This window comes from Sminthopsis crassicaudata, chromosome 1 (assembly GCF_048593235.1).
Source record: "Sminthopsis crassicaudata isolate SCR6 chromosome 1, ASM4859323v1, whole genome shotgun sequence".
NCBI classification, from domain to species: Eukaryota; Metazoa; Chordata; class Mammalia; order Dasyuromorphia; family Dasyuridae; genus Sminthopsis; species Sminthopsis crassicaudata.
This window is the reverse complement of record NC_133617.1, coordinates 486,086,693-486,112,688: the sequence shown is the minus strand read 5'-3', so window position 1 is coordinate 486,112,688 and position 25,996 is coordinate 486,086,693. Positions and strand designations below refer to the sequence as shown.

General features: G+C 34.6%; 1 protein-coding gene across 3 annotated transcripts in view; it reads left to right on the top strand.

The window, feature by feature from the left end:
* The window catches only part of RNF216 (ring finger protein 216), a 167,936-nt gene that overhangs the window by 130,818 nt on the left and 11,122 nt on the right, over positions 1-25,996 (top strand). For all 3 annotated transcript variants that reach the window (XM_074281240.1, XM_074281241.1, XM_074281242.1), the window contains 2 exons: positions 9,169-9,266; positions 18,958-19,180. In XM_074281240.1, the coding sequence (XP_074137341.1) occupies positions 9,169-9,266; positions 18,958-19,180 (321 nt within the window). The remainder of the gene's footprint in view (positions 1-9,168; positions 9,267-18,957; positions 19,181-25,996) is intronic.

Below are 25,996 nucleotides of genomic sequence, written 5' to 3'. Positions count from 1 at the left end.
TCACTTTCTCTTCTGCTTACTCTGTTCATAGTTTCACCTGAGTTCACCTCCACACTCAATATTATCTCTATGACCTGGAACAATTTTAATTATTATTTTGATGGAAAACTTTTAATATTTCATTATTTTGAAAGTCTCTAAGATAATTAGCAGGAATTATTTCTTTATTTCTGGTAGCTAAAGGAATAGATGTATATACCTATATTCTCTTTGTATATATACAGTGAAAATGTACTTTCTCCTTTCATTCTACAGGAAATGCTACTCATATACTTAGAATCTCCTGTGTTTAAAAGGTTCTTTATTATCTTCACATATTATAAAGATCCCTAAGCTTAGAGTTCGAGCTTCATTTCCATTCCTACTACTGAGCACAACTTACTTAACCTCTCTGTGTCCATTTCTTTGCTCGATAAAATGGGAATTTAATAATGCATATACTATCTAATGCTATTGTGAAGGAAGGGCTTTGAAACCAGTTAAATTTTATATAATTATAAGGCATTCATAGTGAATCCCCTATCTTCTCTTTTCCATGCCTCAGAACCTCCATCTTCTCTTTATCCAGTCTCTGGATCTGAGCCTTCTTTTTTGTGACTTTCATATCTTTTTCTCTCTTCTAGGAGTTTTTCTCTTTGATCACTCTTGCACACTCTCATTTTCAGTCTCTTTCTATCTATTGATCCTTTTCATATTACCTACAAACATATGCAGGTATCTGCATTGTTTATAGCAGAGGAAAAAAAGCTTATTTGATTTTTATCATGTCTTTAAACTGCCTTTTAGTATCTCCTTTTAACTAACAAACTTCTAGAATAGTGCTTTTTTGTTTTTTGGTTTTTGGTTTTTTTTTTTACTAAAAAGAAAATTTTTAATATTCAATTTAAAAATTTTGAGTTCCAGATTCTCTTCATTCCTACCAATCCCCCCTTCTTGAAATGGTAAGCAATCTGATGTATGTTATACATATACAATATTGCAAAGCACATTTTCATATTGGTCATATGGTAAAGGAAAACATAAACCAAAAAAAAGTAAAGTTTGTGGGTTTGGATTTTTTTTTTTTTTTTTTTAAGTAGAATCTGATTCTGTAAGTTCTTTTTCTGATGGTAGTTAACATTTTTCATCATAAGATCTTCAAAATTGTCTTAGGTCACTATATTACTGAGATTGGCTAAGTCATTCACAGTTGTTCATTGTATGATTATTCTTACTATATATAGTGTTCTGGTTCTACTCACTTCTTTGTATCCGTTCATATAAGTATTACTAGATTCTTCTGAAAGCGTCCTGCTTATTATTTCTTAAAGTACAATATTCCAATACAATTATATGTCACAACTTGTTCAACTCTTTTCCATTTGACAGGCATCCCCTTAATTTCCAATTCTTTGCCTCAACTGAAAAAGTTGATAAAAAATTTTTTTGTATATATAGATTCTTTTCTCTTTTATGGAATATGGTCCTAGTATTGGTGTTGCTGGATCAAAGAGTATGCACAGTTTTATAGTTCTTTGAGCATAGTTCTGTGATGCATCAGTGTCCCAATTTTTCTACATCCCCTCCAAAATTTTTAATTTTCTTTTTGTAGAACAGGAGTCCTCTGTTAATATTATAATTTCCTGGATCCCTTGGGCAATCTGGACCTTCTCACAATGGAGATTCCCCAACCTCCAACTTTTATCATCTGTATTCTAGATATCTCTATCTGAATATCCTATTGGTACCTCAAATTCAACATGCCCAAAATGGAACTTTTTATCTTTCCCCTTAAATCCTTCTCTCTGCTAAGTTTCCCTGTTTCTGTCAAGGGTGCTGTTATTCATATTGGAGGTATGTTATCCCAATGTCATTCTTGACTCTTCTCTCCTATTACCCCTCTCATTCAGTTACCTGCCAAATATCATTTGTATCCTCATAACATCCTTCTTCTCTATTCCCTTCTGTTTCTTTACACCTATTGTTATTCAGAGCCTCATGACTTCTAGCCTGTAGTGTATGATAACCTCCTTAATTGCTTCTCTGCATTCAATTGCTTATCCCCCTCAAATCATTCTTTTAAAATATATGTATTAAAAAAAAAAACTATAAGCATGACTTACTATATACTAAGGGGAGGGGGTTTAGAACTGAGTTTGTTTTTTATTCCAATCCATCCTCACATAGATGCTTTCATCTTCCCAAGTCATAGATCCAATCATGTCATTCCCTAACTCATACTTTAACTGATTTCCTATGGTTCCTAAGGCAGAATACAAATAACCTAGTATTCAAGATCTTTCTCAGTCTGATTCCATCCTCCCCTTCTAGTCTTATTTCACATGATTCCTTTGCACAGCCTCTGTGTTCCAGCAAAAGTAGAATTATTCCTTCAAACTCAGCAGTGCATCTCTTACCTTCATGAAATGTTACACGTTATCCCTCACAACTAAGATGTACTACTTCATCTCTGCCCCCTCTGAATCCTTGTCTTCTTTCAAGGCATGGCTCAGATGCCATCTCCCTCAGAGCTTTCTTGGATTTCCATAGCTCACTCCCATTCTTGGTTTATTATTAGTGCCTTTTCCCTTTATAAATTGTCTTTTATTTATGTGTGCATGCTGTATAACTCTTGGAGAATGCAAGTTCCTTAAGAGCATAGACTTTCATTTTTATCTTTGTGTCCACAACAGGTAACAATATATAGCATTCATTTAAATGTTTGTTAAAGGAATCTTATGAGATGAATAATTACTAAGGTAATTATTCCTTGTCCCTTCCTTTTTTCTTCTGAAAACAGTATTATAATGATTTATTCTAATCTATTTCAGTAGCAAGTTCTTTTATACACCAAAACTTCTGTGTGTAAACTTCATACAACCTTCTTCTGGAAGTTGCAAGTTTGCAGTATGACTTAGGGTTGTTCTCCTTAACTTCACATACTTGAATTTTCCATTTGAAGAAAAATTTGTTATCCAAAGTAATCCTGGCATGCAGTTAAAGAAGAAATTTTGTATAAAAAATTGAATCATACAGTTAGAAGCTGAAGGGTGATTATATATATGTATATATGTATCATTATTCTGAAATTAACATTTATGCTAGGTATAAAACCATTCAACCCATTGAGTAACTATAAGTCTCTTTTTAAGATTTCTATTTTATTAATGTATATGTATAAATTAATTTAAAAGACTAGTACTGGTTGCAGTTCACCTGAAATTGTAACTTATTATGGACCTGTCAGAGTTATTCTTTGGGGAAAGGAAATATAATACCATAGTTTTGACAGAAGATGAGTCCTGCTGTTTTTTTGTAGTCACTGGAGTGCTACATTTCAGCCGGTATAAACATCCAAGGTAACTCATCTCTTTTAAGCAAATACTGTGAGTATATAATCATTCAAGTCTATATGCAGAGACAGGGAATATCTTTAGAAATTATTTACTTGATTATGGCTTGAGGTTAACACATTGTCTTTGTTTTCTTAAATCAGCATTGCCATATTTTGAATGTTCTAGATTGGATGGTTTATTTCTTTAGGGTTTTGATTGGAATTATTTTTTTTAACTATATTTGTTTATATTTTGATGATTGTATTTCCATATAATTGTTTTCCTTTGTATCTTTGTTTTATTTTATGTATTTGAAAACAGGACTTTACCAAAGTGCTAAAGGTGTCCATGACATAGAAAATTTAAAACCCCTGATAAAACTGTTAACAAAAGGAAGTTTACTTTACCCTGCCATGAATGGACATAACACTGATTCATTTGAGTTCAGCTTCTCTGCTTCTGCTTTGGCCATTCTGGTGCTCTTATGTCATGCCTAAGGGAGAAACTCATAGAGTTTCAAAAAACTATGTCCGGGGTTCAATACAAAATTTAAGAATTTAAATAAATCTCCTAATATCTTTTGAGAACAAAATATCATTGGCTAATCAGAGAATGAGCAGATCATAGAATTTTTTTTCTTTTTTTTTTTTTTTTTTCTTTTTTAAAAAAATTTGAGTTACAAACTTTCTTTTTTCCCCTCCCTAAAAAGGTAAGAATTCTAAATGGGTTATGTGCAGCCATGTAAAACATTTCCATATTAGTTATATTATGAAAGAAGTAGTAGATCAAAAGAATAAAAGAACCTCAGAAAAGATAAAGTGAAAATAATGTGCTTCAATCTGCATTCAAATTCTATTAGTTCTTTCTCTGGATGTAGTTAGAATTTTTCATGAGTCTTTTGGAATTGTATTGCTAAGAAGAGCCAAGTTACTCAATGCCACTGCTGGTATAATGTTCTTCTGATTTTGCTTACTTCAGTTTGCATTAATTCATGTAATTCTTTCCATGTTTTTCTGAAAGTATCCTCTTCATCATTTGTCATAGTAAAATTTGTTATAGTAAAATAGCATTCCATCAAAGTCACATGCCACAACTTATTCAGCCATTCCCTAATTAATGGGCACTCCCTAAACTTGCAGTTCTTCGCCATCACAAAAAGAGCTGCTATAAATATTTTTAAACATGTGGGTCCTTTTCTCTTTTTTTATTTCTTTAGGACACCTGATAGTGGATCAAAAGGTATGCATGGTGATTGTCTTTTAGATATAGTTCCAAATTGCTCTCCAGGATAGTTGGATCAGTTTTATTGCTTACAATGAAACTAATTGATCATTGTTTTCTTCGTGGTAACTAAGTACTGAGCCGCCTTAAATTTTTCTTTAAATTTTGCTTTCTATGGTGGTCATTGAGTTTCTTTTATGTTCATATTGATTGAATAAAAAAACTTTTTGCTACTTAATCTTTTTCAACATTTATTAGGTTTACAAATAAAACTTAGGAATGCTTGATGAAGCAGAGCTTCATTTTAATAAAAATGCTATAATTTAGGGAAGTAAAATTAAAAAAAAAAAAAAAAGAAATGATTCCAACAATACAACTGGAAAGATTCTGAATATCAATTTTATTTACTTTGAATTTTTTAAATCTTATTTTAATTGTCAATTTTATTGCTTGGATACTTTCTATTTTATTTTTCCTATTTTGGACTAGATTTGAGATCTATTGGCAACTTCCAGTGAGGAAACTATTTCTCCCATGTTCTGCACCATAGTTTTAGAAGGTTGCCTAAGGCAGCCAGTGGTATTAAATGATTTGTTGAGTTTTTACTCAACTCTTAAGGGAAAAGGTGTGATGTAAGTCCTCCAAAATTCTTACATAGAAAAAGTTCTTATACCCAAAGGGCTATCAAACTTTGCATATCATTTGATCCAGAAGGTCTCTACTGAGTCTGTATTCCAAAGAGATTGTAAAGGAGGGAAAGGGACCCACATGGGCAAAAATGTTTGTGGCAGCCCTTTCTGTAGTGGCAAGAAACTGGAAACTGAGTGGATGTCCATCAGTTGGAGAACGGTTGAATAAGTTATGGTATATGAATGTTATGGAATATTATTGTTCTATAAGAAATGATTAGCAGGATGATTTCATAGAGGCCTGGAGAGACTTACATGAATTTATGCTAAGTGAAGTGAGCAGAACCAGGAAATCATTGTGATGAGGTTTAGAGTAGTCTAGATTCCTGGTGGTCTAGAGGTTAGTGGCAATAAGAGAGTTATTAAGAATCCCCATTGAATCGGCCGCAGGTTATAGGAGTGAAAGAATTCACTCATTCCCGAATATTAGTTGCAAAATGAAAGTTTATTGTTAGATTAAAAAATCAGTTTACCAAAAGGCTGACTTCTATAGTGGCAGATCTATGGAAAATAGTTTTGCATTGAGAATGCAATTTTCAGTGGACAGAAAGTCCTGGAAAATGAGTGAGCTACCAAGATCCATCTGCAAAGACTTTAGTTGATGGAAGCTTATTATATTGGGGTCTTGGTGGGGGTTGGGAAGCCTGAGCAGATCAGAACCAGTAGGGGCTGGGACAAACCCAGCTCTCCTATTGGAATTCAGAGGGATGCTTTTTAACCAAGATTTGTGAATCAAAATCTGGCATCTAAGAAAGACAACTTGTCTGGGGAAGATAAGCCTCAGCAGGAGGGGCTGGGAATCTGAAAGGAATCACAGATCAATAGGAAATAAAGTTTCTTAAAGGGAACACAACCCACTTCAATTGTACACAGCAACAAAAGTATATGATGATCATTTCTGATGGACATGGCTTTTTTCAACAATGAGATGAATGATGCCAGTTCCAGTGGTCTTGTGATGGAGAGAGCCATCTACACCCAGAGAGAGAACTGTGGGGACTGAGTACAGATCACAACTTAGTGTTTTAATTCTTTTTTTGTGGTGGTTTGCTTGCATTTTGTTTTCTTTCTCATTTTTTTCCTTTTTAATGTGATTTTTCTTGTGCAGTATGATAATTATGTATGTGTATATATATATATATATATATATATATATATATATATATATATATATATATATGTATATGTATATGTATATGTATATTTAAAGAATTGCACATGTTTAACATACATTGGATTACTTGTTGTCCAGGAGAGTAGGGGCGGGGCAGGGGCAGAATGGAGTGGGAAAACTTTGAACACAAGGTTTTACAAGGGTGAATATTTTAATTAAAGCTTTTAATTTACAAAACATATGCATAGGTAATTTTTCAACATTGACCCTTGTAAAACTTTCTGTTCCAAATTTTTCCTTCCTTCTCCCCACCCCTCTCCTCTAGATGGCAGGTAGTCCAGTACATGTTAAATATGTTAAAATCCAATTTATGTATACATATTTATACAGTTATCTTGCTGCACAAGAAAAATCAGATCTAGAAAGAAAAAAATTTTAGAAGGAAAACAAAATGCAAGCAAACATCAACCAAAAGCATGAAAATGCTATTGTGGTCTACACTCAGTTCCCACAGGCTTCTCTCTTGGTGTATATGGCTTTCTTCATCACTGAACAATTGGAATCATTTGTTTGAATTATCCATGACCACCAGAATTGATCATTGTGCAATCTTGTTGTTGCTGTGTACTATGATCTACGGGTTCTGCTCATTTCTCTTAGCATCAGTTTTTGTAGGTTTCTCCTGGCCTCTCTGAAGTCATCCTGCTGGTCATTTCTTACAGAACAATAATGTTCTATAACATTCATATACCATAATTTATTCAGCTATTCTCCAATTGATGGGCATCCACTCAGTTTCCAGTTTCTGGTCACTACAAAAAGGGCTGCCACAAACATTTTTGCACATGTGGGTCCTTTTCCCTCCTTTAAGATCTCTTTGGGATATTAGCCCAGTAAAAGTGCTGCTGGGTCAAAGTGTATGTACATATGTTTTGAAAATTAAAAGCTTTAACAATAATAAAAAGAAAAGAAAAAGTCCTGTATCAGAAGGGTATAGAACCTTTTCAGAATGAGTATCATATTGGGCAGTTGAACAATGGATTTAGGTAAATGACTCTTCAACCAGTCTCTCCTCGATCACTTCATCTTTTTTGTGCCATATTTGTAAAATGGGGTTATTCTTCCCTTACACAAAAAAGAAAATTGTATGGATTAACTATTCTAAATTGCCTTGAATGCTTAAGCAGAACAACATATAAACACTAACTTGTTTTTTAATCATTATTTCTTACAGCTGATTTGGTTAGGCTTGTTTTGGAGTTTAGGATTCATGCATACCAGCACATCTATTCTCCAGCTGTTGTTTACCCTAATGTTTCTGGAACTACCAGGCATATGATATTTTTAAAGCTGATTTTATGTTGCTATACATTTTGATGGGAATTAAGTGCATAATATTGTTTTAGTTTTAGTCATAACAGAGATAAAGAGAGTGGACCAAAATGCTGATAATGCTTCTAAGAAATAGCAGTAGTTAAGTCTGGGATTAAGTCTTTCAAATATAAAAAAGACTTTTTGCTACTATTCTCTCATTTTCCTACTCCTTACATTGTCCCCATCTTCATTGTCTTCTTGCTATAAGGAATATTCACTGTTGGGGTTGAGGATTGGTGCCACATATAACTAGTAATATGGATATCTTAAAGTAGTTTCTTCCTTATCCAATTGCCCAAGTTAGAAGCAGAATCAAAGCCAATGTATATTTAAATTCCTTTGGCTTCTAAAATTTACCATCAGTAAGTCAGTTTGGAGCTGATGCAAAAAAACCCTTCACTTGAAAGATTTTGATAGGCAGAAAAGAGAGAAGCAAGAAAAGGTATTTAAATCTCTAAAACCATGCCAATAATGAGGATTTTAAGGTTTTTTGCCTTAAGCAGGGGAAAAAAATATCTTGAGGACAGGTTTTTAAAAAGTGAAATAAGCAATATTTTCTTCAATTTGGAGAAACTAATTACAATATAGAATTTTAGAATTTGATTCTTTGGGCAACAGAGAAGGATCTTGGGAAGGACTGTCATAATCAAAATGATATAGGACAGCTACTGTGGTGGCTTTGGCACAAGATAAATTGGAAAGAAAAGATATTGCAGTTAGGAGACTAGTTGGATAATTATTGAAGAGATGCTGAGGATTAGTAGGATAGTCAATACTAGTTAGGGTAGCAGGGTAAGTAGTAAGTGAAATAAACAAGAGAAGTTAGGCCTTAAATTTCAAAGATAAAATCTACAAGACTTCATTGTTTCTGAAAACTGGGCCTTAAAGAGTATCACTGTAAACTAAAATCATATCATCTTTTGTGGGTATCAATAGAAACCACAGATGAATGATTAAAGTTAAAATATTTGTCTCTTTTAGTCAACAATGAATGAGCCAACTTGCAAAAAACCAAAACAAAACTGAGGAGAATAAGGAAAATAAAGTATAGAAGTAGACTGCCATGTTTTAATTTTGGGTGACAAAGGATATTAGTTCCATTTGGTAGGCATAAATAGACTTTTGAGATTCTAAAAAATTCATTTTTTGTATAAAACTCCAAATTAGATTTAACTTACAGGAATTACCTTTGACATTTTTAGCAAAGTGAACAAGATTATTTTTAGAAGTAAAAGTACATATTGACTGCTGATGCACAATTCATTTTGAAGGGGTCACCTTGAAATTGATAGTTTTTCAAGAAAAATTCAAGTTAACTGAAGTCTGCTCAAATTTGCAAGGAGAAATGTAGGAAGATTTGACTTCACTTTTGCTTCACTTCTAGTTGAATTGTAACCTATGAAGTGTTTATTCTTTAGCTCATTGCAGCTGCTTTGTTTTTGTTCTTTGTTCCCAGGAAACCTGTAGGAAATGTCAGGGACTGTGGAAAGAACATAATGGCATTACCTGTGAACAGTTGGCTGAAAAGGATGACATCAAATATAGAACATCTATGTAAGTATCATCTTTAATCAAAAGTACAATTTTCTAAACATGTTATTGTACCACATATTCTTTCAAAACTACACAAATAGTATATAGTTTGCAGCTTACATTGCACTGAATTTGTATAGCTATGATAGAGTTTTATGAAATGAAAATTTTAAAATAAAAATATTCATACTGCTGGGCAAATCGTTTTGATTTAGGAACATCATTCTGGTTTGGGCTTTTATGTAAAATTAAAAGCAGAGCATACCTAACTGCTCTGGTCCTTTACCAACCTTCTAATGATGACTAAAGTTTGATTGCAAAGTAAACTTGGAATGTTTATGAACAACAGGAGGTTTTTAATAAACACACTAGAACTCATTCATCCAAATGAATGTTGTCATTCAAAGGTTTCACTTTGAGTGGACATAATACCTGTTCTAACAATTCTTCGTTTACCTAAAATATTCTTCACTCTCTCCCCCTTTTGGAATTGTATTTGTGAGTACTAAAGAAATTACATTGCAATTGTAACTCGTTTGGGGACCATAAAGATCCAGCTTGATAATTCATGAAAATTGACTCTGATCTGGAAGTGGATATCTTCAACATAGAGAAGAGCTAATCCAATTCCAATTGATCAATGATGGACAGAATCAGCTCCATCCAGAAAAGGAACACTGGGAAATGAGTGTAAACTGTGAGCATTGTTTTTTGTTTTGTTTTGTTTTTCTTCCCAGATTATTTTTAACTTCCGAATACAATCCTTCCTTTGCAACAACAACAACAATTCGTTTCTGCACATATATATTGTACCTAGGTTATACTATAAGATATTTAATATGTATGGGAATGCCTGCCATCTAGGGGAGGGGGTGGAGGGAAGGAGGGGAAAAATTTGGAACAGAAGGGAGTACAACAGATAATGTTGTTAAAAAAAAAATACCTATTCATATGTACTGTCAAAGAAAATGTTATAAATATAAAAATCAATTTTAAAAATAAATAAAAAAAAGAAAAGAAAGGAAAATTGACTCTGATCAAGTGAATGAGCTTTTTCCAGACTTCTCAGAGAATGTAGATTTACCACAAGAGAAGAGATTCCAAAGAATATCGCTTGGACCCTGAATGCAATTCCAGAAGAGTTCTAAATCTTTTTTTAAATAATGCCCTTTTGAAATAGTCCTAATGGGATTACCTTGAAAGGGATAACTCATTGGATATATTATTTTGAACTATTATAATAGCAATCATATTACTTTATAATCATACCCAATAGCTGTTTAGCTGAGCTTCTATTTCTTTATTTGAAAAATAAGAATTCAAGCTAGTTTATTTCTAAGGCCACTCTTCCGCTCTAAAATTCTTGCTGCCACTAGGAATACAGATTCCTTTTTTTGGCATTTAAAGCTCTTTACACTTTTTCTTTAATTGGTATCTTTCTAGGCTTATTATGTGTTCCTACCTTTCACAAACTGGGGAAAATGACTTCTTTCCAGACCTCCCAACATTCCACCAATGATGTTTCTGCCTTTGTAATTAAACCTCATGCTTAAAATATGCTGCCTTCTCATTTCTCCCTCTTAGAATCCCTAGTTTTCTCCGAAGTAAAACTTGAGTGTCACCTCCTACTGAGGCTATTCCCAATCTCCCTGAAATAGATATATGCAATTAAATACACACACACACACATACACACTCCTTGAATTTAAACTCGTTGAGGGTTTTCATTTTTTTCTTTGTACCCAATTTGTAATATAGTCATAGTAACTAATATAGAGGCTGTTGGTAAATTTTTGTTGATTGATAATGCTATGATTTATAATCTAGACATATTTATATATTTTTGTTATTGTCCATTCACTTCAGTGTCCAGTTCTTCAATGATCCCATTTGGGATCATGACAAAGATACTTGAGTAGTTTGCTATTTCCTTCTACAAATTATTTTAAGGATGAGAAAACTGAGGCAAACAGAATTCAGTATTTGCCCAGGATCAAAAAGCTGGTGTCTACAGCTAAATTTGAACTCAGAAAAATGAGTCTTCTTGACTGCAGGCCTGGCAATTTATCCACTGCATTACCTGGCTGACCTCTTACACATTTGTAGACACATAATCTGGAAGATTGTGAATGTTCTGCTCATAATTTTCTCCTTAGGACAAAGATAGCAGACATCACTCTGAGGCTTAAAAGGAGGAGCTCAGAGGTGTTTAATTACTATTAATATGTTTCTGTTTCTCTCAAGACTGAAGGTTTGAGGGAGAGACTCTCTTTGACCCTATTTGGAGTTTTCTTGGCAAAGATTCAAAAGGATTTGTTATTTCCTTCTCCACCTCATAATTTTACAAATGAGAAAACTGAGGCAAACAGGGGTGTCATACAGTTAGTAACTATTTTAAGTTCACATTTGAACTCAGGAAGATGTCTTCCTAAGTCCAAGCCCAGTACTCTGGGCTACACCAGCTGCCATGAGAAGCATGGCTCTGTGGAATGGCAAGAAAAGTCATCTGCCTTCCTTTTCCTACTCTTTCTTTCTTTCTTTTTTCTTTCTTTTAAATTTTTTTTTTATCTTTTATTATAGCTTTTTATTGACAGAACATATGCGTGGATAATTTTTCAACATTGTCCCTTGCAGTCACTTCTATTCCAACCTTTCCTTTTCCTCCCTCCACCCCCTCCCCTAGATGGCAGGCAGTCTCAAATTTGTTATCTTAAATACAATATATGTGTACACATCAGTACAGTTCTCTTATTACACAAGAAAAATCGGATTCATAAAGGTAAAAATAACCTGGGAAGAAAAACAAAAATGCACTACTTTTTTCTTTTTTAAAGATAAAATGTCACATATGCTAGTATTTGACAAGAGAACAGATTGGTAGCATATGAAAAGTCCTTGTGGTATGTTGAGTGATCTTGTGGGAAACTGTCTTCTAATTTTTTCTCCTCCTATTCTTATATAACATATGTTGAGTGCTCTCCCTAAATTTTGACCTTCAGTTTAGATTCTTAGGCATGAAATTGTTTAGTTCCCTACTTTATCTCAGACCAATTCACCCCTATATAAAGCCTTTCATTTCCAAAATTATATTGTAGAGCACTTTTTAAAAATTTTATTTATTTCATTAAAGCTTTTTATTTACAAAATATATGCATGGGTGATTTTTCAACATTGGCCATTGCAACATCTTCTGTTCCAAATTTTTCCCTCCTTCCCTCCACCCCTCCCCTAGATGACAGGTAGTCCAATACATGATAATTACGTTAAAGTATATGTTAAATCATATATATATATATATATATATATATATATATATATATATATATATATATATATATATATATATATATATATATACATATACACACACACACACACACACACACACACAGAGTTATCTTGCTGCACAAGAAAAATCTGATCTAGAAAGAAAAAAAACCTGAGAAGGAAAACAAAATGCAATCAAATTTCAACCAAAAGTGTGAAAATACTATGTTGTGTTCTACACTCAGTTTCCACAATCCTCTCTTTGGGTGTATATGACCCTCTTCATCACTGAACAATTAGAACTGGTTTGAATCATCTCACTATTAAAGAGAGCCATGTCCATTAGAATTGATCATCATATAATCTTATTGCAGTGTACAATGATCTCTCCTGGTTCTACTCACTTCACTTAGCATCAGTTAATTTAAGTCTCTCTGGGCCTCTCTGAAATGACCCTGCTGATCATTTCTTATAGAACAATAATATTTTGTGACATTCATATACCATAATTTATTCAGCCATTCTCCAATTCATGGTCATCCACTCAGTTTCCAGTTTCTTGCCACTACAAAAAGGGCTGACACAAACATTTTTGCACACGTGGGTCCCTTTCCCTCCTTTAAGATCTTCCTGGGATTTAAGCCCAGTAGAAACACTTCTGGGTCAGAGGGTGTGCACAGTTTGATAACTTTTTGAACATAGTTCCAAAAAGAGCACTTGTTTTTTAACCAGATTCTAATGTTAATATTTTTTCTGTTATCTTACTCGTTTTGCTCCTCACAAAAAGAGATGAGAATCTAATGTAATGACAGGAGGTATCATTTTTTTTAATATTTAATGTTTCTGATACAATTTATTCTTCATAGCCATCTTCCCTTAGATCTGTGGTCACTTAACTATGGCCTGCAAGCTGTGAAAATACATGCACGTACACACACACTCACATATTTACACACACATATAGATAGATAGATATAGATATTTTAAAATTTAAAAAACCATTCTAACCACATTGACTGACCTAAATTATCTCCCTTTTCCTTAGATGGTTATACAAATTAATTTGTTCAAGAGAAGTGACAAGTCTTCCTTTTGGTAAAGTAAGCCAAAGCAAAGCTGGAGTTTTGGGCTTTCTTCCTATCCCATCCCTAGAAACAATATCCAATGAGAGGAACCAACTCAAAGCAGAGGAGATTCCTTTTGTTGAGCTATTTTTGTTTGTCCTTGTGCACACAACTATAGGAAGTGAGTTTAGATCCTGTTTTACTAATATGCTTTGTTTCCATCATCATTATAATCTTGTAATTATACATATAATATGTATATAAAAACAGCTACATCTTTGTATGTTTTGTAAAATTTGTAAACTTTAAAGGTAAGCACTATGTGATTATATTTTCTCACCCTTTTCCCATTAGTGTAGTGCATTGCATCTAATTTGTTAAATTAATGATTCAATAAACAATTAAGAGTCTCTATTGTGTTTGTTACTAGCTATTGTGAAAGATAGAGTATTTATGGTCACTGCAAAAGGCTACAATCTTGTCTGACTCAGGACACTTATATACACAGACTGCCAAAGGAATTGTATAGTATATAAGATCAACCTATGGGAAAATAAACAGATTTTAGCAGGTTCTTCTCTAGATTCTTAATTCAAGATGTAGGACCAGATAAGCAGATAAAATCACAAATTGCCAGATGTGGATGGGACTAATTCAGGGAATATTAGCTTCAGGTCCTTAAATTCCAGGGGCAGCCATGATTTTGATAGGGGAAAATTTACATCCTTATTTTCACTCAGCTCAAAATAAAATTTAGCATTTTCTTCAATTATAATTTTGTAAAAACCTTTCTGAAGTTATCTATAGGTTTTTCCAGTTTGCCAAATGATTTTCCAAAGGTCACACAATTAAATCAGTCAGTAAAATTGAGATTTACACCAAGATCTTTTCATATGTGTTCCAGTGTACCTTCTCACCGAGCCACAAGTGCTTCCTTACCTTTTTGTTAAAAATCTTCAGCTTCACTATATTATTGAACAGGTGTTCATTATCCCCAGCAGAAAAAAACAAAAACTTTTTTAAAGTGTAAATCAGGTTAATCCTGAGTAGTATGTCTTTGACTAATTCAGAGGCCCATTCCTAGGCTCATTTTAAGTGTGTCCTCCCCCAGTGCATCTATCCTTTTCACACTAATGTCTAAACTCATCCACTGATAGCTCAGTGGAACAAAGCAGCAGATTCGTTTAGCCTCTCAAGCTTTGTTTAAAAGCTTTTTTATTCACTATCCCTTCTATCCATCGTGCAAACTTACTGTGGTCTAAGCATTCTATCCATGGGGAAAAAAAATAAACCAACCCCATTCAACATTGTTATAGCCTGAGTGCATGTGTATTTTTCAATCCCAAATGTTAAACACATCTGGAACGGTTATTATAGGGACAAGCTAGGGTTTGAGAATGAAAATGAATTCTCAAATAAGATCATTTTAAATAAGAACTGCTTAAATTTGACAGACTAGGCGAATTGAGGAGTGTGATTGTAGCCACTCAGTAACCAAAATCACAGACATGTGTAGCATTATTTAGTTGATGAAAGTAAAATGTTTGTATTTACTTTGCTTCATCTCCATGACAATGATTCTTGTTTAACAGAACTGAGAATCTTTGTGCTCTTTTGGCATTTAAACTAGGTTAAAATGTATTCAGAACCATAGCTCAGTCTTGATTCACTTTGAGAAACTAACACATTAGATTCAAATGAACAGTGATCAACATTTTTCCTGTTATCAACATGTTCAATTAGTCACCAAACCTTTACTAAGCACTTATCATATGGCAGGCAGTGGTCTGAGTGCTGAGGATATAAAAATAGTCCCTACCCTCAAAAACTTTATACTCTAATGTAAGAAATAATATATAGACGAGTACCTAGAAGATCTAGATAGATTAGGTGGAAGGTAGTCTGAGAGGTAAAGGTGAAGCCATTAGCATCCAGAGGCACTGCAGTAGGGTGGGATTAGGGCTGGTTTGGGATTGTTTTGTTGTTGTTGTTGTTGTTGTTTTGTTTGTTTTTTGGTTGAGGCAATTGGGGTTAAGTGACTTGCCCAGGGTCACACAGCTAGGAAGTGTTAAGTGTCAGGTTAGATTTGAACTCGGGTTCTCCTGACTTCAGGGCTGCACCATGTAGCTAGCTGCCTCTAGGACTGAATTTTTTTTTAATTAATTTTATAATTATAACATTTTTTGACAGTACATATGCATAGGTAATTTTTTATAACATATATCCCTTGTACTCCCTTCTGTTTTGAATTTTCCCCTCCCCTAGATGGCAGGCATTCCCATACATATTAAGTATGTTATAGTATATCCTAGATAACAATATATATGTGCAAAACCTTTGTTGTTGTTGCAAAGGAAGAATTGGATTTGGAAGGTAAAAATAACCTGGGGAGAAAAACAAAAAATGCAAACAGTTTACACTCATTTCCCAGTGTTCCTTCTCTAGGTGTAGCTGATTCTGTCCATCATTGATCAATTAGAACTGGATTAGATCTTCTCTATGTTGAAGATATCCACTTAGGACTGAATCTTAATGGAAACATAGGAACTAGGGGAATAAGAAGGCAGAGAATTCCAAGAATCAGGGGAAGTCATTATATAGACCAGGAGTTCTCAAACTATGGCCCACAAGCCAGATGCAGCCCGATGAGGACGTTTATGCGGCCGAGTTATGGCAAATGGGCTGGGGGCGGAGACAGAGTGTGAGCTTTTGTTTTTGCTATAGTCCGGCCCTCCAACAGTCTGAGGGACAGTGAACTGGCCCCCTATTTAAAAAGTTTGAGGACCACTGGTATAGATACTAAGATCAATGATGGATTGTGTTTGAGGAATTAATTACATAAGGCCAGTAGATCTGAATCACAGAAATTAATGAGAATTGTGGGAGAATAAAATATAAGACTAGAAAAATAGGAAAGGACCGGGATGTGAAGAAATTTAAGTCCCAGAAAGGTTTATATTTGATCCTGGTAATAATTGGGAGCCACTGGTGCTTGATATGGGATTATGATTAGATACAGGGGAAGGAAATTTAGAGGCAAATCACCTGAATTTTAAGAAAAGTTGGGTTGAAATGGGAAGAAATCTGAGGGAGGGAGACAACTTAGAAGACTGTAGCTATAAGCTAAAGTTCATTCAGGCAATGCTAGAGAGTTATACTCAGGTTATATGACTCTGAATAGAGAGCAGGGGACACATGACAATATTTAGCCAGAATATGTGAGTGAAAGGAAGTAGTTATGGATACTTCAAAGTTACATGCCTGTGTTACTAGGAGAATTATAGTCTCAGCAATAATAGGGAAGTTCAGATGGTAACGGGTTCTATGAATCTGAAATACCTATGAAATATTCAGTTAGAGATGTCCAAAAGAAAGTTAGTTGCAGCTTAAGATAGATGAGAATTGGATCTGGAAATCACCTGCTTAGATATAAGAGTATCTGTTGTAGCTGATGATAAAATATTAAAATAGTATAAAGAGAAAGATGGCCAGGACAAAGGCATGGGGGACACCCGTGCTTATTTAGGTGTGACCTAGATGAAGATCCAGCCTAGAAGAATAAGAACAAACAACGTGATAGGAGGAAAATTAGAATAAAACAGTTTTCTAGAACAAAAATCTAGAGAAAAGAGAATATCCAGGAGTGATTGTAGTGAGCTGTCGTCTCTAGAAGCTGCCGGATCGCTCTCTGGGAAGAGATCTGCTGTGTCTACTCAAATCTTTCCGACAGATTCTTCTTCCTGTAACGAACTGTTGTCTCCAGGCAGTTGCTGTTAACTCTTGTCCAAAGAAGTGACTTCCCTTCCTGCAGAGAGCCCCGTCAAGCCTGATGCAATTCAGAGTCTTTCTTCTTGAATCCTGGCTCTGAATCTCCTCCAGCTCTTATCCTTCTCCAGGCCGATCTGCCCTCTGCGCCCAGTGCTGTCTCTTTTTATCCTCCCAGAGAATGGGCGTGGGATAATGCAAGGGCTTCTGGGAAGAACCACCCCAGCCAATGAGCTTGCCCCCTCTATCAAGTCAACCTGAGTTCTCACCTTGTAATTGTCCAGAAAACCTGAATTCTCACCTTGTCACTGTCCAGACAACCTCAGTTCTCACTTAGTAATCCTAACAAGTGATCAACAGCAATCTGACTGCAAAGGATTGGCAGAAAATGAGAACTGAGAAAAAGTCATTAGATTTGGTAACTGCTAACTAGAGTACAGTTCCCTGAGAGAGGTCAAATGATTTCCCAGAGTCACACAGCTAAATTTGAACCTGGATGTTCCTTACTCTAGAACCTGCCCTTTAGTTCCCTCACTGTGCTGTCCTCCATTAGACCTGATTCCAGACTGAAAAGTAGCATTTTTCCTAATAGATTAATCAAGAGAGAGAATTGAAAGAATAGGAAAATGTCAACATTATATCAGATGCTTCAGAAAGATTCAGAAGGATCAGAATTAAGAAAAGGCTATGTGCTAATTGTCATAGAACTAGTTCAAATATATATATATAGAGAGAGAGAGAGCCGGTTTTTTTGACTATTTCTTTTCAGAAAGCAATGTGATATAGTAGAACTAGTAATTAGACTTGAGTCAGGAGAGATTTGAGTGTTATTTCTTTCTTCCCTTCTGATATTATGAGAATGGGCCAATTATTTTAAACTTTCAGATCCTCAGTTTTTTTATTTGCAAAATGAAGATTTATATCTTAAATATCTTCCTTAAAGGATATTGAAGACCAAATAAAGTAACATATATATCTTAAAGTGCTACATTATTATCAGTTACTTTCTCTTTAATGGAATTGAAAATACTGCATTCTGGCAGAATTGCCAGATTAAATAACATATGGTAAGTGTTTTGCAAACTTTAAAGTGGTATATAAATGCTAACTATTATTGTTACTGTATAGGTCTGGAATTGAGATGAAAGAAATTATAAGATATATTATAAAGGAGATCAATTATATTGAAATACTGTTATCAAGAAAAATATTTTAAAACCAAGTTCACAGATCATAAGTTATGAACCCCTAAATATGAGTGATCACTATTAATCTGGGAATTTTTTTTTTTTTTTTTTTTTTTTTTTTTTTTACTGTTACCTTTTTTATGAAGCATGACAAATGCTTACTAAAGAGCCAAAAATATTTATTCTTACTCTTATTATCTTCCTATTCAATCCCAGTGTTTAGGCATCTGAGATCCTTGGATAAATGGTAGCTTAATTGACAACATTAGCTAAGTTAGTATGATACATGACTTTGAGATTAGAGAAGCTATGCTTAAGTCCTAAGTGATATCTTGTAACCTTATTACTGTGTGAATACCAGTAAGTATACAGCTTGTCATTGTTCTTTTATTATTGTATTCTTCGCAACCATTTTCTTTCTTATTTTAGTGAAGAGAAAATGACTGCTGCCCGCATTAGAAAATGCCATAAGTGTGGGACCAGCCTCATAAAATCTGAAGGTTGTAACCGTATGTCTTGCCGCTGTGGTTCTCAAATGTGCTACCTCTGTCGGGCCTCCATCAATGGGTACGACCACTTCTGTCAGCATCCCCGATCACCAGGAGCCCCTTGCCAGGAATGTACAAAATGTTCTCTTTGGACTGACCCCACAGTAAGTAAAAGCAACCTGACTCTGATAAAGGCATCTTTCGTAGATTGTAAAGGGCAGAAATCTCCAGAGCTATCTTTGAAAGTATTACATGCTATCTTCTTTTTAGCAAGACCAGTCTAAGATTAACCCTCAGCAGAGTCCAAACTTCTTGGGACAGGATCTGTTTTATTTTTTGTCTTTGTATTCCCAGCAACTAACTCAGTTTGATGCACTAATAGTCGCTTAATAAATCTTTGTGAAATTGAATTAAACTGGGTTATTTTTAGAAGCTGTTTTAAGAGATCTTCAACTTAGGATTTGATGTTTCACAGTCATACTTCTACCTTCCATGGAAGACTATTGGTGTCAAAAGGGATGAGCCTTTGTTTCAGGGAAAAGTTTAGTCATTAAAAGAACTACATGACTTCTCCAAGACAACTAGAACTCCTTCCTTTTGTTCAGCTATAGACCCAGTTAATAGTCTGTTTGCAGTATTGATTCCAAATCTTTATATTCATGTGTATGTTTTGTAGTTTAACCTCCTTTCAAGAATCTGGATGATAAGTTCTCTTAATCCTTTTGGTATTTTCTTTGTGAGGAGATAAGCTAAACTGTTTTAGATTATTATGGATCTCTTTTAGAAGGTTTTGCAATTTGCCAGGACTTAACAAAGTCAAAGGTTAGATTTGTGATGTGGCTAGAATAGGTGAAAACATGAATAACCTGAGAGATAGTATGAAGGAGGTCACTGAAAATTACAGTGATCCAGGATGTGGTACGAGAAACAGCATGGCATTGTATATTGAAACCTCACCTCAATGTGACCCTGGGCTATGTCCCAAGCAACTCTCCAAGACCAAGTGGCACATTCTGTGCCAGCTGCATTGGGGGAGGGTTGGCATTTCCTCACCCTGTAGCTACCTACACTGATAAAATCATAAGCTTGATCCTTTTCCCAATAATATAACAAGAATGAGGGGCCATAGATAGTGGCCCATATGTTCCACTGGTTCTTATGCATTGTAAAAAAAAAAAAAAAAATTATGAGAAAAGACTCCCTTGCATATGAATTTGTGAGAGGACACAAGGGTCCTCCAAATAAACAGGTCTGGAGGAGCTACAGACTGCCTCATTGGAGGAAATGTCTTCATCTATGTGTAAGATCACAAAGTTATTTTAGCAGTGAAGTTCTAAGCCATATGTAGTTTGGACTATTATATAGGCAACTGGAACTTGTATGTAAATGTAGGGTTATCAACTGAAACATGATAGCAAAGACCTTAATTTTTGAGCAGTGTGGTTCCCATATTACAGTAAGAAGGTTATTTCCCTCTGTTGATTGAGCACCCTTGTTAGGTTAGTATTTGTAAGTTGGACAAGAAACATAGAACAAGGATTTCTATGTGAGAGAATAAGATGAATTTGAAAAACTTAAAGAAAAAAGCTCTTTGCTTTTCCCATGTTCTCAATTTCAGAGCAGAAGCCTAATCTCTATTCATATTTGATTGCATTCATAGAAGAGTAGTGTTTTGATTAAGGGAAGTAATTGTCTTATTTTGGGGCTACAAGAACTGTATTGGAAGTATTGCATATAATTCTGAGGACTATATGCTTCAGGGGGCTATAACAGACTAAATGAGTGGCAACTAGAGAGATTGGATAGAAATCATTTCCATAAGGGAGACGATCATAGAAAGTAGGGATGTTTATACTGAAAAAGAATAGATCCAAACTATTTGGATAGTTGTCCTCAGATATCTGAAAAGCTGTCGTGGAAGAGAGGATATTTGTTCTGTATTTTTCTAATAGTTATAACAGGACCAGTTGGTAAAACTTTCAGGGTAATAGATTTCAACTAAATATTTCAACAATGAATGTTCTTGTAAGCAATGACATATAAATGTAAATCCTGAAAAAAATTATAATCTCTGAGAAATTGAAGTGATAGGTAATCCAGATGACTGTAAACACATGCCTGGTGGGTGCAGATAAGGTGCAGAATTTGGCATAAAGAATATAACTAGGAAAAGGAAGAGTAGGTCATTGATGTAGCACAGATATATTTCAAATGGTTACCTAGAAAGACCTGTTGGATTTTCTGGACAAACTGGTCAAAAATTGCACAAGATGAGAAGGCAAGAAAGGATTGTGAACTCCATTAATTGGAAGAAAAAAAATACCTATATTGATTGGTAAGGTCACACATCTTTTGAAATTCTTAAGTATTTTGAGAATGGTGTGGCTTCTAGTTATACCATTCCCACTGGAAATATTCAAGGTGAAGCTGGATGTCTCTCTCTATAAGAAATGTTTTAGAAAGGATTCCAATCTTGGGGAAAAAGAAGCTTGCCATTCTATAGCTAAGATTTTTTTATTTTTTATTTTTGGTAGCAAGTTAAATCTTCTACAAGATAGCTGGAGCATTTTCTTTTACCTGACTGCCTCCAAGATCCTCTTATCACTATACCAAGAGGCTGCAAACTAGCCAACCTAGGGGCTAGATGTTAATTGATCTCTCTGAAAGTTACACAAGAAAGTGTGGCCTTTATTCAGTATCTGAAGTTCCTTAGAGAAGTAATCCTTCATTTCATTAACTTTCTTTAAATAAGCTCAGGGGGAACAAGCATCAGATGACAGTTAAATGTCTTTCCTTATAAGGTCTCTTCTCAACTTTATTATTTTTCTAATTTCCACTTCTTTTGCCAATACCTTTTGAATTGATAATATGACTTTCTAATATTTACTTTCCTTATTTGCCTACTACAACAGCCTGTCCTTTTTCTATTTTGAACTGACATCTTTCTAGCCTTGGGCAATACAGTATTTGCTGATAATGGAATTAGCCCTGCCGCCTGTTCTCCCCCTTTCCCTTCTGCAAATACTTCTGATGTCCTCTTCTGGCATATCCAGTGAATCTCATTCCATTTGTTCCATCTCCCATCAAAACTGGTTTGTGTATTCAGGACTAGCACAGTTTCCTCTGTTCCTGTTAGACAGCTGATTGTATTCAGAGGCAGCATCTGTTCTGGGCTGGTAAGAACAAAAGCCATTCAGAAGCTCATAGAGTCATTAAAGTAAAACAAAAGCTATACTGTCATATGACCCTATTCTTCAGTTTAATTAACCCAAGTGGCAAAACAAAGTCATCTGGGGATTTGCTGTTCATGTTTTAGATGAAAATTTGGACTTTCCTGCTCTGTATGTAAAGGAAGCTATAACTAAGGATCACTTGGGAGACCTTTGGCTTTGTTTAAGCAAGCTGGAAGTTGAGAATCAGAAATTTAAGTTCTGTTTTTGAAGTTAGTTTTTGAAAAATGCAAATGCCATGAAATCTGAGGTCTCCTCCTCAGATGAATTCAAAGTAACCAATTCAGTCATGTCAGTAAAGTATCTTATTCTTACTTAGAATCATAGTGTCAAGGAAAATCCTTTCTATAGCACAATACGTTATAATAGGTCCTCACAGGATCCAAACTTTCTGGGCACATTATAATGGGGCCTTGCACATTCTGAGCACCTTATCAGTGTGTGTTATACAAGAGAAAGAGTTTGTAAATACAAAGTTTTCATTTCTTAAAACTATTGTCAAAAGCTACATTTACAAGAATACCAATCTCTGAGTTTGAGCTTACATAGTTGCTATAGAATTCATAACATTATGTTTTTAAACAGAACAGAAATTATATTGGAAATTTTTTGGAGGGATGTTTTTACTGTGGTTTTGGTTTGGTTGGTTTGGCTGTGAAAAACCACATTTGAACTTGAGAGAGGTGATAGGAAAACCATAATTTTCTGCATATTCCTCATATTTTTATATGAAAGTTTGATACATACACATACACTCCTAGAGAATCACAGAAATCAAATGAGAGTTAATGATTTTCCTGTGTCTACCCTTATTATTTATCTTGCTTTTACAAACCCTTCTACCAATAATCTTTGAATTGATAACATGGCTTTCTGATGTTCTCCTTCCTTTTTGCCCAATACAAGATATTTTTTTTCCTCTTTTAAACAGATATCTTTTTAGTCAAGTTGTAGGATTTAGGATAATTAAGGCCTTTACAGACACTTTTAGTGCAACACCATTGTACCCACTATACAGTTTTCTAAGCCAAAACAATGGGGGGAGTCTTTCCTCCTTTTCCAAATATGGTATACCAGTAGTACTTTAATAATGGTAAGTACTAATTGGTCTCCTCATTATCTCCTTTGAGTGTCAGCTGTATCTGACATTAAGTGTTTCCAAAGACAAAACTTTGCCCAAGCAAGGCTCCATAAACACATTATTGTATCTCTCTGGTCCAAAATTGAGTTGTAGAATAGAGGTGGACACTTTCTCATATGCTCTTTTCTAGTAGCCATGTGACTTTCTCTCCCTCTCTCCCTTCCTTCCTTCCTTCCTTTCTCCCCTTTCTCCCTTTCTTTTTTTTTTCTGTCTTACTGTCTCTTTCTCTTTTCAAGGCAAAAAGGATTTTTAGCCTGTTTCTTAATGGAAAAGTGTTGGGTGTTTGTTCAGCACTGAATCAAGCTTCTTCTTGGTAGAGTCAGGTATACACAAAGAGTCCTGAACATATAAAGGCATTGATTCATGTTTGAAACCTGTAACTAATTTCATTTGCTTCTGAATTTGACTAAATGAGAGAGACCGGGGAAGTAGCAGTATAATAATGGAGGAAAAGAGAATATTTGAAAGGACTTGACAAAAAGTTTGGGAGGGGCAGAAGTTTTGTTAGAAAGAGCTAAGTTTTACCTTTCAACTTTTGTTCTTAAATGATATTTCAAGTATTGGTCTTTGCCTGATAAAATGAGACTATTAGAAGTAAATTGTCAATGATCACTAAAACTGGTCCATTTGCTAATTATCATTCTTTATACTAATCAGCATAATCCAAACTATAGAGAAGAGATTTTTATTATTTTTTTTTAATTATAGCTTTTTATTTACAAGATATATACATGGGTAATTTTTCAGTATTGACCCTTACAAAACCTTCTGTTCCAACTTTTCCCCTCCTTCCCCCCCTCCCCCAGATGGCAGGTAGACCAATAGATGTTAAATATGTTAAATACAATATATGTATACATATCCATACAGTTATTTTGCTGCACAAGAAGAATTGGACTTTGAAATAATGTAAAATTAACTTGTGAAAGAAATCAAAAATGCAAGTGGACAAAAACAGAGGGATTGGAAATGCTATGTAGTGGTGCACACTCAATTAGAGAAGAGATTTTTAGAGAAGATTTTTATTTTAAAGAAAAATTACTTTTCATTTCTCTGAAAACCTGAAATCATGAGTGAAAGAAGATCCTAAGCTTTAAAGGAGAAGAACCATTCTCCCTTCTGAAAATCTCAGCAAAATGTGAAGAGATTTTTAGCTCCATAACAAGAATTACTTCTATTTCTATAGTGATTTATTTAGACATTCTCTCATTTGATCCTTTAAAATAACCCTCATGAAGAAGGTAACATATGCATGATTATCACATTTTACAAAGTAGGAAACTGAGTTTCAAGAGAAATCATTTGCTTATAATCTTTCATGGTAAAATGACAGTTTGTAAAGATACCAAGTTAGATTCTTTAGAGATCTTTATTTAGCCTGTAGATCCTAATCTGTTTGGAACCTAGGATCCCTGCTATGAAAGTTCTAAGTGTCATAAAAGATATTTTCACAGTGGATTTGACTTTCTACAATAACTAGTGTAGGCCAAATTTGTTTTTTAGTTTTGGAGAACATTTCATAGCACTGACCATGAAATCTGTTTGGTCAAATACAGCCAAATGTTAAAAAGTATTGCAATAGCTCTTCAATTCATTATGACTGAAAAGGCTGGGCATTCACTTGGGCCAGAAAGGAAGAAGGAAATATAACCATTTTTTCTCAGAATAGTCCTTGTAGAAGAATTCTTGACATAAAGATATTCATGTATTTGACCCCTTTAATAGACTAAATACAAGTTGGAGCTAATCAAAGTCCCTGTAAAAATCTCTTCTCTTGTTTCCTTCCCAAGTGCTTTGTCCAGCTTTCCTGCTGTGTTAGGCCCACAGCTGCATACTATTCCAGTTACTGAAGGCTGTGTCTTTCCCCTACCCCCATTTCCTGTTGCAGGGGGACTTGCAGGGAAAAGTCTGTGCCTGGTGTTGCTCAGCCTCTCTGCAGCTGATCTGGGAATAATTTGAAACTAAACCCTTCACTCTTTGGAAGCCTTTCATGAAATCATCACAAGGTTTATTAACAACAGCTGTGGCCACACATAATCTGGAGAACAAACCCTCCCCCTCAAAAAAGAAAAGCACGAATTTAGTAGGAAATAGCAGTTGAATTATGATTCAAAGTCACCTTTTTAAGAAAAAAGTCTTAAAACAAGAAAAATTCACCATCTTTTCTTTGAGACAGAAGAGGCTGATAGGCTCTTAAACTGTTGACATCAGTAATTAGAGATGCTAGAGACAACACTGGATAACAACAGTATTTTAGAAAATTTTGGTGAAATATTTGTGCTAAATGCACTTGTGTCTATTTTGGGAGCCTTGGGCCCATGGTGATACACTGCTATAGTTCCTCTTCCTTTATTTTCTTTTGTCCAGATCCCAGCGTCATGGACAAGACTACCAAAGTTGGTTTATTAAGGTTGATGGTTTTCAGTTTCTTTTTCTACCTTTTTCTCTGGTGAACTTACTGCACACTATACGGGGGAGTTGACTTTCCTCTAGAAGCTGAGCCACCACCTCTTTTAGAATCCTGTCTGTAAAAAAAAAAAAAAGAAAAGAAAAAAGAAAAAAAATTTTTTTCAAGACGCAGCTAACTTATCAGAAGCTTCTTAGCCTTT